At 48.9% G+C, this 17,997-nt stretch overlaps 1 protein-coding gene across 3 annotated transcripts in view; it reads left to right on the forward strand.

Moving 5' to 3' along the window:
- ARHGEF37 (Rho guanine nucleotide exchange factor 37) overlaps positions 1-17,997 on the forward strand; it is a 36,410-nt gene that overhangs the window by 13,583 nt on the left and 4,830 nt on the right. For all 3 annotated transcript variants that reach the window (XM_059698872.1, XM_059698873.1, XM_059698875.1), the window contains exons 3-11: positions 959-1,082; positions 3,289-3,436; positions 6,124-6,323; positions 7,667-7,797; positions 8,470-8,574; positions 10,770-10,880; positions 11,809-12,138; positions 13,625-13,753; positions 17,463-17,658. In XM_059698872.1, the coding sequence (XP_059554855.1) occupies positions 959-1,082; positions 3,289-3,436; positions 6,124-6,323; positions 7,667-7,797; positions 8,470-8,574; positions 10,770-10,880; positions 11,809-12,138; positions 13,625-13,753; positions 17,463-17,658 (1,474 nt within the window). The remainder of the gene's footprint in view (positions 1-958; positions 1,083-3,288; positions 3,437-6,123; positions 6,324-7,666; positions 7,798-8,469; positions 8,575-10,769; positions 10,881-11,808; positions 12,139-13,624; positions 13,754-17,462; positions 17,659-17,997) is intronic.

Genomic DNA, 17,997 nt, shown 5'->3' on the forward strand with positions numbered 1-17,997 from the left:
AAAATTCTCTCATATTTTACTCTCCAGAAATTAAGATTTTTTTCTGTAGGCATTAAACAAACAAGAATAGATTGTTACTTATTTTAACAAAAATAAGAGCATACTCTAAGTATTTTTCTATAGTTCGTTTTCCCACTTGGTCATGCATCCAGAACATCTCATCTCTTTCTACATATCTATCTCCTGTGTATGTCCCTGCACATAAATACAGGATATCCCCCCAAAATGTATACATACTTTAATAGCTGAGAGTTCAACTTTTAAAATGAAATGTATTTTAATAAACACTGCTTTTATAATTATTCAAAGTGTGTATAAATATTTTTGGGACACCCTATAGCTGTCCAGCATCCTTTTTTTTTTTTTTTAATCCTCACCTAAGGATATTCTTTCCACTGATTTTCAGAGAGTAGAAGGAGAGAGGAGGGGGAGAGAAACATCAATGTGAGAGAGAGACAGACATCGATTGGTTGCCTCCCCGCATGTGCCCCCACTGGGAATTGAATCTGAGACCATTTGGTCCGAGAGTCGATGCTCCAACCATTGAGCCAATTTGGCCAGGGCCCCGCATCCTTTTTAACAGTGTAATAGCCTAGTTAATAGGGGCTGGAGTTCAGAGTACATCTCAAGGTCACGATGGAAGGTGTCATGTATATCAGAGCTGGAAAGAAATCCAACTTTCCACCCTTTTATGACAGATGGGGAAACTGAGGGAAGGAAAATGATAGTTGGCAGCAGACTTAGGGTAATACCCCAGCTTAGCTTTCCATTGTAGAATAATGGAAATAACCTAATTTATAAAATTTCAAAGTCCTTGCAAACATTCCACTGGGGCAATCTTCCCAAGAGTGATGGGCCCCTGGGGGCGTGAGTGTTCTGGACTGTTCCCCAAAGCCTACAAATCAAGTCACGCCACGGACCTCCCAGCAACCTCCCACGGCTTCTTTGTTCCTCCCAGCTGCCACAGGGAGATCTGGATGTCTTGTTCTCAAACATCGATGACATCATCAAGGTGAACAGCAGATTTCTTCAGGATCTGCAGGGGACAGACGCCATGGAAGAGAAACAAGTGCAGCTAATTGGTAAGCAAAAGACAGGGCAGCTGTCAGCCTTAGATTCCTGTGGAGTTGTCCTCAGCGTGGGGTCATTACTGAACTGTGTCCAGAGTTCCAGGGAAATGCAGCTCAATGGGAGTCTGGGTTTGTGACCCTTGGAACCTAGCATGTCAGAGCTGGCAGGACCCTCCAATAATATCTAGTCCAACCCACCACTTTACAAAAGGGAGAGTACAAGTACTTAACATGTAGTAGCCCTTTTCATCCTCATGACACCATTACTTATTGATGATTATTATCCCTATTTTACTAAAGAAAAACCCAAGGCTCGGAGAGGTTAACTAACTTTCCTGGGGCCACACAGCTTGACCAGGGAGAGTGAGGATTTGAACCCAGCTCTTTCGGACTCTAGAACCCTAGCTCTTGACCATCCTGCCTCCCTTACTCTTCTTTTTCACTAATCCCAGCTACAGGTTGAGTACCCTTTGACACTGGGAGTAACTTCTTTGTTGCTGTTACTCCATTATAAGCTGTAACTGGAGAAAGACAAGAGGAGAGGAAATAAGTCTTTATTTTGGTGTCCTGGGCATTCCTGCTACTTTGGACAGTCCTGCTCTCTGAGAGTTTGTCTTCCTCTGTCCCTCAGTTACTGGCACGCCCCTGTCCCTGGCCATGCTGATAGGATACAGTTCCTTTGGCATCAGTCACATTGCTGTGGAAGCATCCACGTTGGGGAGAATGTGGGAGCTCCCTAGGTCTCATGGCTACACCCAAGTTCTCTTTTAGTGGAGATCTCTGGTAAAAAGGCTTCCTGGGAGCCTTCCCTAGATAGATCTCCCACCACTCTCCAAGGCTTTTCCTGGCTTTGTCTTGGTTCATGGCCCTCATCACTACCTGGCATATGTACAATATTTACTTATTGTCTGTCCTCTGCTAGAACAGCGGTTCTCAACCTGTGGGTTGCGACCCCTTTGGGAGTCGAACGACCCTTTCACACGGGTCGCCTAAGACCATCGGAAAACACATATATAATTACATATTGTTTTTGTGATTAATCACTATGTTTTAATTATGTTCAATTTGTAACAATGAAAATTCATCCTGCATATCAGATATTTACATTACGATTCATAACAGTAGCAAAATTACAGGTATGAAGCAGCAACGAAAATAATTTTATGGTTGGGGGTCACCACAACATGAGGAACTGTGTTAAAGGGTCGTGGCATTAGGAAGGTTGAGGACCACTGTTCTAGAATATAAGCCCCATGAGGCAGGGGTTTTGTTTCATTCGCAGAGCTTAGAATAGTTCTGGGCATATAGTCAATAAATAAGCAGTTAGTAAATATTTGGTGATTGAAATTTGTGTAAAATGCTTTACATGCATTATTTCATTTAATCCTCATTTTAAAAAAAGCACTTGGAGTTGAGTACTATTTTTAAATTAAAAAACATTCATTGATTTTAGAGAGAGGGTGTATGTGGGGAGAGAAAGAAAGGGAGAGAGTGAGAGCGAGAGCGAGAGAGAGAGAGAAAGAGAAAATGAGAGAGAGGGAGAGAGAGAAACAGTGATTTGCCACTTCACTTATTCATGCATTCATTGGTTGATTCCTACATGTGCCCTGACTGGGGATGGAACCCACAACCTTGGCGTATTAGGATGAGCTCTAACCAACTGAGTTACTCAGCCAGGGCATGAGTACTATTTCTATTCCAATCTATAGATGGAAAAATGGAGGCTTGCCCCAGGTTGCACACTGGGGAAGGGTTGACTGGAAATCTGGCCCTAGTTCCCCCTGAGCCTGAAACCCATCCATGCCTGTCACTTCCTGGGCTGTGCTATAGCATGTTTGTGCTGCATAGCATGCTTACTGGGTTAGTGGTTGTACTTGGCACACACAGTCACTGTAAAGACATAACATGAACACATTTTGTCAACTGTAATGCACTGTACAAATATGAGCCTTATCAATACTATTGCTCTAACTATAGCTACCATTTATTAAGTACTCATAGTGCATTAGCCTGAGCTCTACATCATTCTGTCACCCAGTCCTTCTGGCAAAATGATGGGAGTAAAATGAAACAAATGGAAACTCAGGAAGATGAGGTAACTTGCCCAAGGCGAGAAAGTGGATTAAGCTGGCAGTTGTCTTCCTCACTACCTCCCTGTCCCAAGCAAGGGGCCATACAGACATGCCTTGTGAACTCCTTGTTGCTTTTCCACTGTCAGGTAACTTATTCCTGGAATTCCAAGAGGAATTGGAGCGAGTCTATAAGGTCTACTGTGCCAACTATGACCAGGCCTTGCTGCTGGTGGAGTCGTACCGAAGGGAGCCAGAGCTGCAGCAGGAGATCCAGGCCATCATTGAGGCAGTGGTGTGAGTAGAATGACCAGTGAGAATTTGCTCCTGGTGCGTGGACCCCAAGGTCAGGGACCATTGAGGTCTCACCTCCATTTGGTGCTGCTCACACAGCTTTAGGAGTGTCGCAGCAAGGGCTATGCTAGGCTATGCTACAGAAACAAACAACTCCCAATTCTCAGTGGCTTCAGACCACAAAGGTTTATACCTTCCTTTTCCTCCTTGCAGGGTGACTTGGGGCTCTTTGCACTATGCTCACTCTGGGATCCAAGCTGACAATAGCCAATGGCCAGAATTTTGTCACTAATTGTGGCAAGATATCCATCACTTCTCATAATTCATGGGCCAGAACTATTCCCATGGCTTTATCCAACTACCAGGAGGCCAGGATGTGCTATCCTGCACATGTGTCTAGGAGTGGAGAGGCAGAGACATTTGGTGAACAGCTTTGATGACTAGCATAGGAAGGGCAGTGAGGTTGGGGGAACCACATGTTGTCAGCAACAGTGTTAGGAGGCAGGTGTGTAACACCTGGGGAGGCGTCTCTACAGATGGCTGAAGTTCTGCCCCATGGAAAAGGCTCAGAACTGCCCCGGGTGGCATCACAGCCAGAGCTGGCACCAGTGGGTGGAAGCTCCAGGTAGAGATATGTAGAGAACAAATTTTTAAATTAAAATTTTGAATGGGTAACATAGTTACATGGTTCAAAAATCTTTAAAACATCCAATTTTATACAGTAAAAACGATCTTCCCAACCTTGCTCCTTTATCCGCTCAGTTACAACTCCAATCCCCAAGGTTAAGGTAACCACTTAAAAATTCCAATGGATCTTTGCATAATTCCTTTATGCATATATATTTAATAGCTGCATAGAGTTCTTTTCCAGGGCAGGTTTATGGTTTATTTTATGGTTTATTTAACCATTGTCCTGTCGGTAGATATTTGGGCTGTTACCAAATTTTTACTGTCATAAATGTAGTTGCTGAATAACTTCTACCTTGCTCACCTGAGTTGATATTTATGTGGGTAGATTACTAGAGTAGGACTGATGGAACAAAGGGTTTGTACATTTCACGTACTGCCAAACTGCTATCCAAAGAGATATCACCAATTGATACTCCAACCAAGAGGGTCTGTCTCCTCCCATTCCCCTAGTTCTAGGTATTATCTTGTCATTTTTGTTGCCTATCTGAAAGGCTGCATACAAATTCTTCTCCCAATTACCTTAGAAAGGCCGTACAGGTAAGAGGCTGCTGTTGCTCTGCAGTGACAGGGTTACTTGATAATTGCGGAGAAGAGATCTGATCTTCTCTTTGAAGACCCCCTGCCTCTGATTCATGAGGTAACAGTTGTCCCCATGAGCAGTTGGCCCTTTCCTGTGGAAAGTAAGCCCAGAGAACAGACTTTGCCAGAATCTGGCAATTGCTTCCACCTCCCGTGCCCATGGTCAGCCAAGCACTAGGAAATCTTTGGTGAGAGCAGATGGTCGGCGTAGGTGTGTCCTGAAGGTTTGATCCTAGCCCTGCCTGCCCACTCCCTGCAGGGGGTGGAGGGATTGGCTGATCTTTCCTGGCTATTTAGTCTGGAGCTTTTTCCTTAGGAAAAAGAGCATGAGGCTAGGATTTCATAGAGAGGGGGGCCGGAGAGTGGTCATGAGCAGCACTCATGTGAGTCTTCATGGAGGAGGCGTGCTTGCACATTGAAGTTTGGAACCCTCTTGGGTTTCTTGAAAGCCAGGGCTGAGGGCTACAGGTCATGGTCAAGGAAGGACTGTTGGAGATAACCTAGATGTCCCAGTCGTGAACCAGAGCTCTAGAAGGGACCTTGACACTATTAGTTCCTGTGCTTTATTTTTTCCTTTTTTTGATGACAAATGTCAAACATATAGAAAGATAGAAGAATGTAATGAACACTCACACACCCACTACCTGAAATGAACCAGTGTTAATCTTTTGCTGTTTGCTTCATCTATTTTTATGCTAAACTATTTAAAGGAAGATACAGATGTTATGACTTTTTCCCTTACATACTAAATACTTCAAATGCATCTCTAAACATTAAGCTCCCATAATTTTAAAAGCTTTTCTGTTGTGAAGTAGCAGAACCATTTTATTAACTGAAATATCATGTGGATGCCCTATATAGAGAGTCATGCTTGGGACATATCCAAGTGAGATATTAAATAGGCCATGGGCGTCTGGAACTCCGGACAGAAGTAGAAAATGAAGATCTGAGTTTTGGATGTGTTTAAAGCCATAGGACTAAATGAAGTCAGTAAGAGAGTGGGTGAAGAGGGAGGAGAGGAGGCCCCGAGCACCCAGCATTGGAGAGAGGCCAGCAGAATTGGCCAAGAGAGTGGTCTGTGGAGTAGGAGACGGACAGAGGGAGTCTCTGAGGCCAAATAAAGAGAGTGTTTCGGTAAAGAGGGAGCAGTCTTCCATGTTTGCTGTTGGGTGAATGAATAAGCTGAGGGCATAAAACTGATCATTGGGTTTGGTACAAATGGGGAACCAAGGTCCATAAAGGGGGTAAAATGAGAACTAGCAGCTTCCATCTAACTTCTAGACCTCACACATTACAGATGAGGAAACTGAGAGCCACAGAAGGAGGTGACTTGCCTGAGATCACTCAGTGAGTTCAATGACAGGCCCCCTGGTGCCCCCAAGGGTGGCCTTTTCCTACCTAATAACAGCCTTCTCCCTCAGGCCACAAGCTGGACCCTCGGGCCTCAGTTTCTTACTGGTCATCCCTCTGCAGAGGATTACCAAGTACCCACTGCTGCTGCAGAAAATTCTGGAGAACACACTTCCCGATGCCAGTGCCTATTCTGTCCTCCAGAGGGCTACCTCTGCCCTCCAGGATGTGAACACCAACATCAATGAGTACAAGAGGCGCAAGGAACTGGGTAAGGTCTTGGGTAATTTAGAGGATACATCAGTGAGCATACTTCCAGTTATAAAAAGCTCATATCAGATTGGCTTCACCAATGAAGGGCAGGTAGTAGCTCATGTAACCACAAGTCCAGAGGTAGGTGGCCTTTGGGTAGGGTTTGATCAGGTTGCTGGGTCAGTTTCCCTATAATTCTCTTGTCTCTGTTCTTTACTGTGTGTCACCTTCATCTTCAGATAGCCTCGCTCATAGTACTACATGGCTGTTGCTATTCCAAGATACACATCTGCATACCACACCCCCCAAGATAAGACAGGGCCTTTTTCCTCTTAGCCATAAAAATTAAACTGGAGCTTCACTCTGATAGGACCCACTTGGGTCATGTGCTCACCCTGAACCAATCACTACGGTTAGGGGAATGCCATGAGCTGATTGGCTTAGTCCTTTGAACCAATCACTGTCACCAGGGGGATGGGATTATATGGGTTGGTTTATAGCACTTAGCACCCACCCCTTGAACTAAAGTGGGAGCAGTTCCATCCAAACCACATGGCTGCTATACTGTGGAGGAGAAATGATGGCGGAGGGAGGGGGTGGGGGAGAGGAGGGTGGGGAGCCAAAGGGCTGTGTATATACCTAGGCAGGGAAGGGGGATAAGTGGGGATCCTGCCTCTCAGATTGTTAAAACAGAAAGGTTTGGGGGGAAAAATAAAGCAATGTCCCAAGGAGAGAGAAACTCATTTGCACAACCGAGACAGTTTAATAATGATAATTTAGCTAATGTTTATTACTAAGAGCTAACTAGGACGTATTTTTCATTTACTATCTTGTTTGATCCTCTGAGGCTGGCACTGCCAATCCTATTTCACAGTTGGGTAAACTGGAAGCGTTAGTCATTTGCTCCAGGTCACAGAGCTGATAAGGGGCAGAGCCAGGTTTAAAACTCAGGCTTGGGGTCAGGCAATCAGTAGGAAGTTCTGAGCCCAGTTTGGTCCGGCTGACAGTGACTGAGGGACCTCAGGCAAATCGCCTCTCACTTGGGTTCTTTAGAAAGTAGATCTGGGCCTATCATCTTAGGTGATCCTCCCAGCAATCCCACGAGCTGGCTGGCCTCATTTACAGATGAGGAAACTGAGACCTGAGAGGGGCGACTTATCCTAGTCAAGCAGGCTGTTCAGCCGGGCTCACACCTCGGAGTGAGGGCTCAGCCCTGTGCCTGTGCTCCCTGACGCACCACCTCTCACGGGGGTGACCCTGACGTTGAGAAGAGGGCCCGGTCAGGTGCCTAGCCAGCTGTGCTGGATGCTGGCTCTCCTGGGTCAGCTTCTGTCCCCACGCCCTCCCTCTCTGTCGGTGCAGCTTCCAAGTACACCAAGGTGGAGCAGCTCACCCTCCGGGAGCGGCTGGCCCGCATCAACACGCACACCCTCTCCAAGAAGACCACCCGGCTGAGCCAGCTGCTGAAGCAGGAGGCGGGGCTCGTGTTGAGGGTGAGCATGGGCAGGGGGAAGGCTCACATCTCAAGGGACAAGCAAGACTGTGCAGGGGTGGGCCAGGGTGCTTAGACTGCCTTCGGAGATGAGGAAGCGGAGGCTCAGGGAGGGAAGTGGTTCCCAGCAGTGATAGCGGGCACAGGCGGAGTTGGCATCCCACTGGATTCTGTGGAGCCTGGGGAGGGCTTTCTCCGCTGCACCTTGTACCACTTTCTCTCTGGGACCTCTTTACACAGATAGCAGAGCTAATCTCTGGGTCTGGGCACAGACCCAGCTTTGCTTGATGGCTACCAATAGCAGCTCAGGCTGATTAAGTACTTACTGTGAACCAGGCACTACTTGGTCCACACAATGAAGTTGGTGTTCCTATTCCCCTCCCCCACCCCCACCCCCATTTTGCAGATGAGAGGCTCAGAGAGGGTAAAACACTTGCCCAAGGTCACACCGCTTGGAAACAGAGGGACCAGGACTCATATGCTTGTATATTTGATTCTGTGGTCTGAATACAAAACCACTAAGTTGCACTCCCTGCCTCTAATTGTCCCACTCAGCTTTGGGGCAGATCTGAGGAAAGGTGGTCCCCAGTGAAGACTTGGGGATGCAGGTGTATGGTGCACACTGCCCCCTTGTGGATTTTCATGGCTCTCACAAGAATAACTTGACTCTCAGACAGAAGACAAGGAATTTGATGACTTAGAAGAGAGGTTCCACTGGGTGTCGCTCTGTGTGACTGAGCTGAAGAACAATGTGGCAGCTTACCTGGACAATCTGGAGGTGAGGATCCTGCGGTTCATAGTGGGTGGGGCTGGGTTGGGCTCCCTGGGCAGAAGGCGTGCAGGGCCCATCCGACAAGCTGGCAAAGGTACCAGCTGCAGGAACCTAACGGAAGAGGTCTTCCCTGGCTGCAGGCCAGAAGAGGGCCCCGGGGCAGGCACTCCTCGGCCGGCCGGCAGGCCATAGGACAGGGGCAGCTTCTGAGCCCATTGAGCTCTCAGGGTTTGGGGTTCCAACTGGGCAGGATAAAAATTCACTGGGGTCAGAACCCTCAGAAGAACCCTGTCAGACTGGCACCCAGAGCAGGGGTGGCAAACTCGGGTGCTTAAAGGGGCCAAGTAGGTAACATTACTGAGTGAAGTGTCCATGTATATAAAGCCTAATGTCTGTTTATGAGACCTTTTTGGTAATTAAATCAACATGTAATATTTGGAATTTGAATGACTTGAATGAATGAATGAATAAAATCTAAAGGGGCAGTTATTACTTGACTCGGGGGAGTGGTTGCTGTGGGCCCTGGTCAGCCAGTTCTGATTTTAAGGGGGAAAAAAGAAAACTTTTAGGTGAAATCTCACAGTGTGCCCATGGGAACAGCTAATGAAATGAAAATTTAAGTGTTATTCAGACCCAAGGAAATATATTTCTATAAACTGAATTCAGCCTACAGGACCAGCAGCTTGCATTCCCATCCAGCATGTTATTTTCCTTGTGCCAAAATCCCTGCTCATTCTTGTCATCGATGCTGACTCATTCCATCTACTGAGTCCCTCTTACGTGGCTTTGTTCTCAGGCATGTCCATTTGCGCAAACCCAGCTTTGGCCACACGATAATGGGCTATTTGGATAATGGGACTTGGGGTGGCATTACCGGAAGTCGTACAAGGAGGGGGGGGGTGGTCGTTTCAGACTCCTCTGTGGACACATCTCCCTGCTTGTTCCTGCTTCATCCTGGCCCCCCAGTGGAAGGATTTGAGCAGCACAGGGAGAAGGAAGGGGAAACACTCAGGGCCGTGAGGGAGAGAAGGCAGAGGCACAGGAGAGATGCTCTGGCTTTGTCGAGGAGGGTCATGTTTGGAGGCTTTCCGGCTGCATTTTCCTAGAGGCAGGACTTACGGGACAGATCCAGGGTGACATGGAATCCCACAGGGACAGAGTGGTTCCCTCCGTTCATCCTGAGCCCAGGAGAAGCCTCTTTGGCTGGCAGGCTGCTAACATGGCAGAAGCAGTCTTGGGCTGGGAGCCTTCAGCAGGCAATGGCATCCAGGCAGAGCTTCATAATTTTGTTTTCACAGCAATTATTCTTCCATGACTATTTATGGCAGTTATTACTGGCTTTCCCTTTATGGTAGTGTCATAAGGTATTTGTTTTTTTAAATGCATTGTTTTAAGTAGGAATGCTTAGTTGATTTAAAGAAAAGTGTTAATAGAACACGTGGAATGTAGACATGGCAAAACACTCCTAAGGGAGGAATGCAGATGTGTGAATTTGGGAAGCGCTGGAATAGGGAGAAAGATGTCAGTTAGTCTCTCTATTTTTTTAAAATATATTTTTATTGATTTCAGGGAGGAAGGGAGAGGGAAAGTGAGATAGAAACATCAATGATGAGAGAGAATCATGGATTGGCTGCCTCCTGCATGCCCCCTACTGGGGATCGATCCTGCAACCCGGACATGTGCCCTGACCGGTAATTGAACTGTGACCTCCTGGTTCATAGGCCGACGCTCAACCACTGAGCCACGCCAGCTGGGCTCAGCTTAGACAGTGGTTGGCAAACTGCGGCTCGGCAAACTGCGGCTCAGCAAACCGCGGCTCGCGAGCCACACGTGACTCTTTGGCCCCTTGAGTGTGACTCTTCCACAAAATACTGGCTCTTCCACAAAATACCGACTTCTGCGCATGGGCCACGAAGTTTCAATCGCACTGTACGTGCGTGCCCACACGTGGTATTTTGTGGAAGAGCCACACTCAAGGGGCCAAAGAGCCGCATGTGGCTCGCGAGCCACGGTTTGCCGACCACGGGAGGAGGAGCTGTCTAACCCACCAAGGTGTCCGAGGACAGAATGGGATGTGCTTCCCTGTCACAGGGGATGTGCAGGCGCCTGGACAGCCTCTTCAGGGCTCTGCTGCAGGGGATGCTGGTGTGAGATGTCCATGACAGGCCATGACTTTCTGTCTCTCATTTGTCCTGGTCCAGGCTTTCCTCCGCTTCCGGCCGCAGCAATATGACCTGGACATGCCCGCGGGGCCTGTGGGGCAGTACTGCAACCTGGCAAGAGACCTTCAGCTCCAGGCCTTCCCTGAGTTTGTGAGTGGAATTTCTCCCTTCCTCTTTCTTTTTTGGGCAGGTAACAGAACCTATAAGGATAATATTTAGATGCCAGGTCCTTCACACGTTGTCACGTCCATAACTACCCTGGGTAGTCAGCAAGGCAGAGATTATTTTTAGTGTTTTACCGATAAAAATAGCCCCAGCTAATGTTTACTGAGCCTCACTGTCTGCCAGGCACTGAGCTAAGCACTTCGCATTCTTCACCTCATTTAATCCTCACCGCGCTGTTTACGGGCTTGGGGGCAGGTACTATTAATAGCCCCGTTCTGCAAATGACAGCTGAGGCTCAGGGGGGCTGGCCACCCACGTTATTCTGATGGTCGGTGGCAAGCTTGGATCTGAGCCTCAAAGTCTATGCTTTTGACCACCACTCTATACCACATCTTTTTCATTATCCAAGCACAGTAACGATATTAAGAAGCGACATATTAGCCCTGGCTGGTTTTGCTCAGTGGATAGCGCATCAGCCTGCGGACTGAAAGGTCTCAGGTTCAGCTCCAATCAAGGGCACGTACCCGGGTTTCAGGCTTAATCCCCAGTAGGGGGTGTGCAGGAGGCAGCCAATCAATGATTCTCTCTCATCATTGATGTTCCCCCCCTCCCTCTCTCTCTCTCTCTTTCCTTTCCTCTCTGAAACCAATACAAATCTATTTTTTAAGAAAAGAGGTGACATATTAAATACCTATTCTGTTCCAGGCACTCTGCTAAACTCATTACCTGCACTGTCCCCATTTTCCAGATCGGCACACTGAGACCCAGAAAGGTTAGATAGCGTGCTAGAGGTCAGAGCTAGTCAGTGGGGGCAGGACTGGAGCCCAGGCCTGCCTACCTTCAAAGCTCCCTTTCCCCGGTGCCCACCCGCTGCCACCTCTTTCCTGGGCTCCCAAGCTCCCCTCTCCCACAGAAGCGGCGGCTGGAAGACCTGGTGGGGCAGCCGCTGAGCAGCCTGGCCAAAGCCCTCGCCGGTCCTCAGAACCTGATCAAGAAACGTCTGGACAAACTACTGGACTTTGAGCGGCTGGAAGAGAAGCTGCTGGAGGAGGGCAGCGTGACCTACGAGGAGGAGGAGGCCCGGCACACGTACCAGGCACTCAATTCCCTGCTGGTGGCTGAGCTCCCGCAGTTTAACCAGTTGGCCGTGCGGTGGCTGGGCCAGATCCTGGGCACATTCATGGCTCTCCAGAGGGACCTTGCGAAGCAAGTGTTGCAGAGGGCAGAGAGCAGCCTGGCCCAGGTAAGGCCTCCGGGACGGGGGGTGGGGGGGGGACACCTCTGGGGAATAGCCAGGCAAGGCCATGCGGCCCCTTCAGCCATCTTTTGCAGGAGCTGGGAGAGAGGTTGGGCCTTCCAAACAGGCCATCAGGTGCTGAGGAGGAGGCTGTGGAGACCTTCTGGATCTCTCTCGTGCCTGTTCTCCTTCCATTAGTAGAGTCGGATCATAAAAGCGAGGATGGAGCGGGAACTCCAGGCCATTTCCAGGCTCTGGAGCTCAGAAGCAGAGAGGCTCTGCTGGGAGACGAGCACTTTACAGAGCCTGCCTCCTGGGGTGATGGATACAGCTGTTCCTCCTCTTTGAGAGGGGTTGGGACTATAGGCTTTTCTTCGTTTTGGCCCTCACAGCATTTAGTACAGAGTTCCCTCTCAGATACTCTTTTTGAATTGAATATCGGCCTGAACCGACTGCAGGAAGAAGCATTTATCTTTCCTAAAGGCAGAGGGGAAATCTGATTAGAGGATATTTTCATTCTCCTCCCGTCCTCTAGGGTTCTCTCCAGACCCCGTTGTATTAGGCTAGGATGTGCTGGGCTGGGGAGTGTTACAGATGCCGGTAGGGGAGGTCAACTCTATGAAAGCAGAAAGAGGGCACGTCTTGGTGGGTCCGTAACGTAGAATGTTAGGGCCTGTCAGTGACTGACGGACTCATCCATGGAGCCTGGGAAAGATCTGCATGGTAGAACCTCAGTCTGTCTGCATCCTGGGGACAGGGGGGGAGGCGGGGGGGAAGGAGGCGCTAAATCAGAATCAAGAGCAGCAAGTTTGTTAACAGAGAGGACGTGTCTTTGTTAGCTGCGGGGTCTCACTCACTCCTCGGTTATCTGATCAGAGTGCAGGAGATGCCGGACAGGGCCAAAGTCTCTGGACAGAGCGTTATTCAGAACCCCTTGGGTTCCAGACCAAGCCAGGCGTAAAGAAGAATGTATTGTCTTGCATAATTGGGAGACCATGAGGGGACGGAGCCGGACACCCAGCTGCATTCAGTACGAATTCAGTACCCAGTAGGGCTCGACTTCACTCCACCCCTCGCTCTGTCCCCTTTGGATTGGCTCTGCTCTCTGGCAGGCCTCTCTCTGTGTGGTGGGAGAGGTGGCTCCTAACAGCTCCAAGCTCTTACCTTCCCATCTCAGAATCCAAAGGAAGAACGACCCTCTCATTCCCAGCCTTCACGGCCTAAATCTGATGGGAGGACTCCGATTGGCCCCACTTGGATCCGTTGTCCGATCCTTGGACCAATCATGGGGCCTAGGAGAGGGGGTGCCATGACTGCCACTTCTGTGGCTGGAGCACCATCATGGGCAGTTCTACTGGACCCCCAGTGAAGGACACTTCCTCAAAGGAAAGTGGGGCGCTAGGCAGACAAAAACAACAGCTGACCAGGACGCAAAGGCCCATGGTAACGCACCTGGGTTTACTGTGGGCTGACAGTGTCTGTCCCTACCCAGCTGCCCCACCACCACCTCTCGGAGCCGGCCTTCAGGAAGCTGGTGGAGGACGCACTGGGCCAGACCGGTCACCAGCTTCGCTCCTTTCAAGAGAACTTCGAGAAAGTGCTGACACCTCCCACTGTTCAAGTAAGTGACCTCCTTGACCCTCTGTAAGGGGGGAGGCTCAATCCCTACTTCCTCCCCCTTGTGTAGTTTCAATGTTTCCTGTTACCCAGGGACACGTTCTCCCTTTCCCTCTCTCCTTTCTCTCTGAGAGCTGGGGGTGGGGGTGGGTGGGATTCACATCCCCATCCACACATGCTCTGCATGGCCAATAAGCATCAGAGAACAGAACTCATGGGTAAGGGGTAAGAAAGCCCAGACATTTTATGATTAAGTAAATTAGGCATAATAATGAGCAAGTGGCATTTAACACCCAAAACTGGAACTTCTTCAAAATTTTCATCAAAATTGCCAAAACCGGTTTGGCTCAGTGGCTAGAGCGTCAGCCTGCGGACTGAGAGGTCCCGGGTTCGATTCCGGTCAAGGGCATGTACCTGGGTTGCGGGCACATTCCTGGTGGGGGATGTGCAGGAGGCAGCTGATCGATGTTTCTCTCTCATCGATGTTTCTAACTCTCTCTATCTCTCTCCCTTCCTCTCTGTGAGAAATCAATAAAATATATTTAAAAAAAAAAAATTTTTCATCAAAATTTACCGTCTCCTTATCACCTTCTCACTAAACCTGCTTCAAATACCAGCATTCAGAATGAGTAAAAAGTTTAAATAAGAAGTCATTTAAGTCCTGGCCAGCGTAGCTCAGTTGGTTGGAGCATCGTCCTGTATACTGAAAGGTCAGGGGTTCGATTCCTGGTCAGAGCATATGCCCAGGTTGCAGGTTTGACCCTTTGTCGGGGTGCATGCGGGAGGCAACCGATCCAGGTTTGCCTCTCTTTTTCTCCCTCTCTCTTCCGCTCTTTCTAAAATTAATAAAAATATCCTCAGGCAAGGATTAAAAAAAGAAAATTTACAAAAAATTAAGACATTTAAATTTTCTTTTCACTATGGAATTTCTTAAAAATTAAAGTATAGTTGCTCTAGCCAGTTTCGCTGAGTGGGTAGGACATCGGCCACAAACTGAAGGGTCTCGGGCCTGATTCCGGTCAAGGGCACATACCTCGGTTGCAGGCTCGATCCCCAGCCTCAGTTGGGGTGTGTGCAGGAGGCAACCAATCAATGTGTCTCTCTCACATCAATGTTTCTCTCTCTGTCTCTCCCCCTCCCTTTCACTCTCTCTAAAAATCAATGGAAAAATATCCTCTAGTGAGGATTAAAAAAAAATTAAAGTATAGTTGACATACAATATTAAATTAGTGTCTGGTGTATTCAAAATTTATATACCTTAAGATATAATCACCATGGTAAGACCATCTGTCAGGGTACAAAGTTATTATGATATTATTGAGTATATTCTCTGTGTTGTACATTACATCCTGTGACTTATTTTAAATGCAGTTTATATGCTCCATAATGGTTTACAAAACTTTGGATGGCCAAGTGCTGTTTTTTTTTGTGTGTGGTTTTTTTTTAAACATTTTATTGATTTTTTACAGAGAGGAAGGGAGAGAGATAGTTAGAAACATCGATCAGCTGCCTCCTGCACACCCCCTACTGGGGATGTGCCCGCAACCAAGGTACATGCCCTTGACCGGAATCGAACCTGGGACCCCTCAGTCCGCAGGCCAATGCTCTATCCACTGAGCCAAACCGGGGCCAAGTGCTGGTTTTGGTAAAGTATGTTTCTCTAAAATATGAGGAAAGGGTATCTTTCAGTCAGTCCACGTAGTGTATGTTTTAAAAGTAACGGAAGTAGCTGAAGGGATACGGGGCTCCCAGGGTTTCAGAAAATGGAAACTGTGTGTTCAATCACATGTGAGATGTGAAGCAAAGGGTCAGGAGACACCCAAGGTTCCCCAGGAGGAAGAGGGGGCCCGGAGACACAGAGAGACGAGGAAAGGGGCCCAGCAGCGCTGGCCGATGCCAGCAGCCTTCGCACCTGTCCACAGGGCAAAGACCGTCAAAGACCATCGGAGATGCGTGTCCGCTCCGAAGGGTTGGGGCTGATACTCCTCAGACCACAGCTGTCCCACTCTCCCCCACACTGAGGCTGCCCCAGCAGAGGTCTCTTGGGGGCTGACATGGGCCCTGCAACTCGGGGAGAGGAAGTGTGCAGAAAAGAAAGAATAGAGCAGCCCTCAATGGAGTCACAGGAACCTCCTCCCTCTTTCTACTTAAAACAAAATGACAGGTGTGTGTGTGTGTGTGTGTGTGTGTGTGTGTGTTTTTACTGGGAAAGCAATCCATGCTAATTGCCCCAAAAAAGAGAAGACTTGGAAAAACAAAAGGAAGAAACAAATGGGAACATAATAATACCAGTGCATGTTGAAAATTGGCGCGCCCGTGCACACACACACACACACACACACACACCCTCCTGTAAATTCCTGACTATTTGGCTAAGGGAACAGAACCCACAGAAGTGAGGCGGCCCATCCGGGGACAGCTGCTGTCCTCTACACAGGTAGGCGCTGCCAGACTTGAGAAAGAAGGCACGTATTTGCTACCCCACTGGCTTTCACACTCAGGTTAGCACCACCGGTCTGAAATTAGCGGCCCCATCGCCACACTTCCGTTTTAGGGCCTGTTTGAAACATTGGGTTCTCCTGGTTCTTGATCCCGACTCAGTGAACCCATTGGAGTATGGGCTGTGGCAGAGTCTGTGCCCAAATGTCCCCGAGGGCATCTCTGTCTATCTCCCTATACCCAGCACCTCCCTACCCAGAAATAACTAACCACAGAAACATGGTGAGTGTAAATACATCCATATGTATATAGTAAGAGAAAGAGAATACACTGTAAATCTATATGCAACATTTTCCCTTTCTTCTTTGTTTTATAAAAAGGGGACAGTCACCCCAACCCGCTCTTGTTGATACTTTTGCTGGAAGCAGTGAATGAAAAACAAAGGTCCTGCCAGGAGATTGTGGGATGAGCTGAGTCGTTCTCCCAGCAAGATGGCAGTCCACTTGCTCCTGTGTTTCTGCTGCACCATTCACAAGGCTCACCGTGCTCAGTAAACACGTGTAGGGCCCAGTAAATACTGGTGGACTGAAAACTCACGGGGTAAAAGGCAGCATTCCCTTCCGCCCCCGTGTGGGAGGGCTCCCTGTGTCTGCCCTGTGCTGGCTGAGGTGCCCGATGAGTGAGGTCTGGTGCCACATGAAGCTCACAATCGAATGGGTTGAAAGATCCATACCAGGCACCTCCCTGAGGGTCAACTTAGCCTGGTGCTAGGGGCAGGATGTAGAGCACCTAAACTGGATCTCTGTGACTGCGCAATTTCAGAACCTGAAAGTAGAACTTGGAAAACTCCAGAAGGTTAGACCTGGGAGGGATTTCATTTTTATTTTTTGTTAATCCTCACCTGAGGATATTTTTCCATTGATTTTTAGGGAGAGTGGAAGAGGGAGGGAAGGACAGAAACATCGATGTGAGAGAAACCCATGGATTGGTTGCCTCCTGCATGCGTCCTGACCAGAGTCTGAGCCAAGGAGGAGCCTGCAACCAAGGCATGTGCCCTTGACCAGAATCAAGCCCGGGACTCTTTGGTCCATAGGCCGATGCTCTAACCACAGGCTAGGGATTTTAGAGGTTAAATGAGGTGAGATCCCTTGGATACTAATTGCATGTGTTTCTCATCTAGCCCAGCTGCCTAGTAGGCAGGGGACTGTGGGCAGATGTTGGCCCCCGCTTTGACACGCTAACTCAAGCACTGCCTCTATCCCTCCTCTCCCCAGCCGCTCCTGCCAGGGGCTGAGCGTCAGGTGCAGGCTCTCCTGACCAAGTATGGCCCGGGAAAGCTGTACCAGGTGACAAGCAACACCAGCGGGTCTAAGACTCTGGACCTGTCATTGCCTCGGGGCCAAATCGTGGCCCTCCTTCAAAACAAGGACACCAAAGGCAACAGCAGCCGCTGGCTGGTGGACACTGGGGGTATGTGGGACTTGGTGGGCCCTTCCCCTCCCTCTGGGAAAACCACCCAACAGGACCAGTGGGAGACACAGGTGCCCTCAGAGGTCAGAGTCTGGCCATGCAAATCCAAGGTGGGAATTGAGCCCAGGTGAAATGCAGGGCCTGGAGCATAGCCAGGTCAGGGTGGTGCATGAAAGGCCAAAAAGAGGAGTTCAGTCTTTCGTTGCCACATCTGCTACCAGGCACCCTGTGTGCTGGGCGCTGTGTAAGGGAGACAAGGACCCTGCCTTGGGGACCTCACAGACCAGGGGGGTGGGCAGAACTTCAGCATCACCCTGAGAGACAGAGAAGGGGGTGCTT

The sequence above is a fragment of the Myotis daubentonii genome, chromosome 5, assembly GCF_963259705.1.
Source record: "Myotis daubentonii chromosome 5, mMyoDau2.1, whole genome shotgun sequence".
Lineage (NCBI taxonomy): Eukaryota > Metazoa > Chordata > Mammalia > Chiroptera > Vespertilionidae > Myotis > Myotis daubentonii.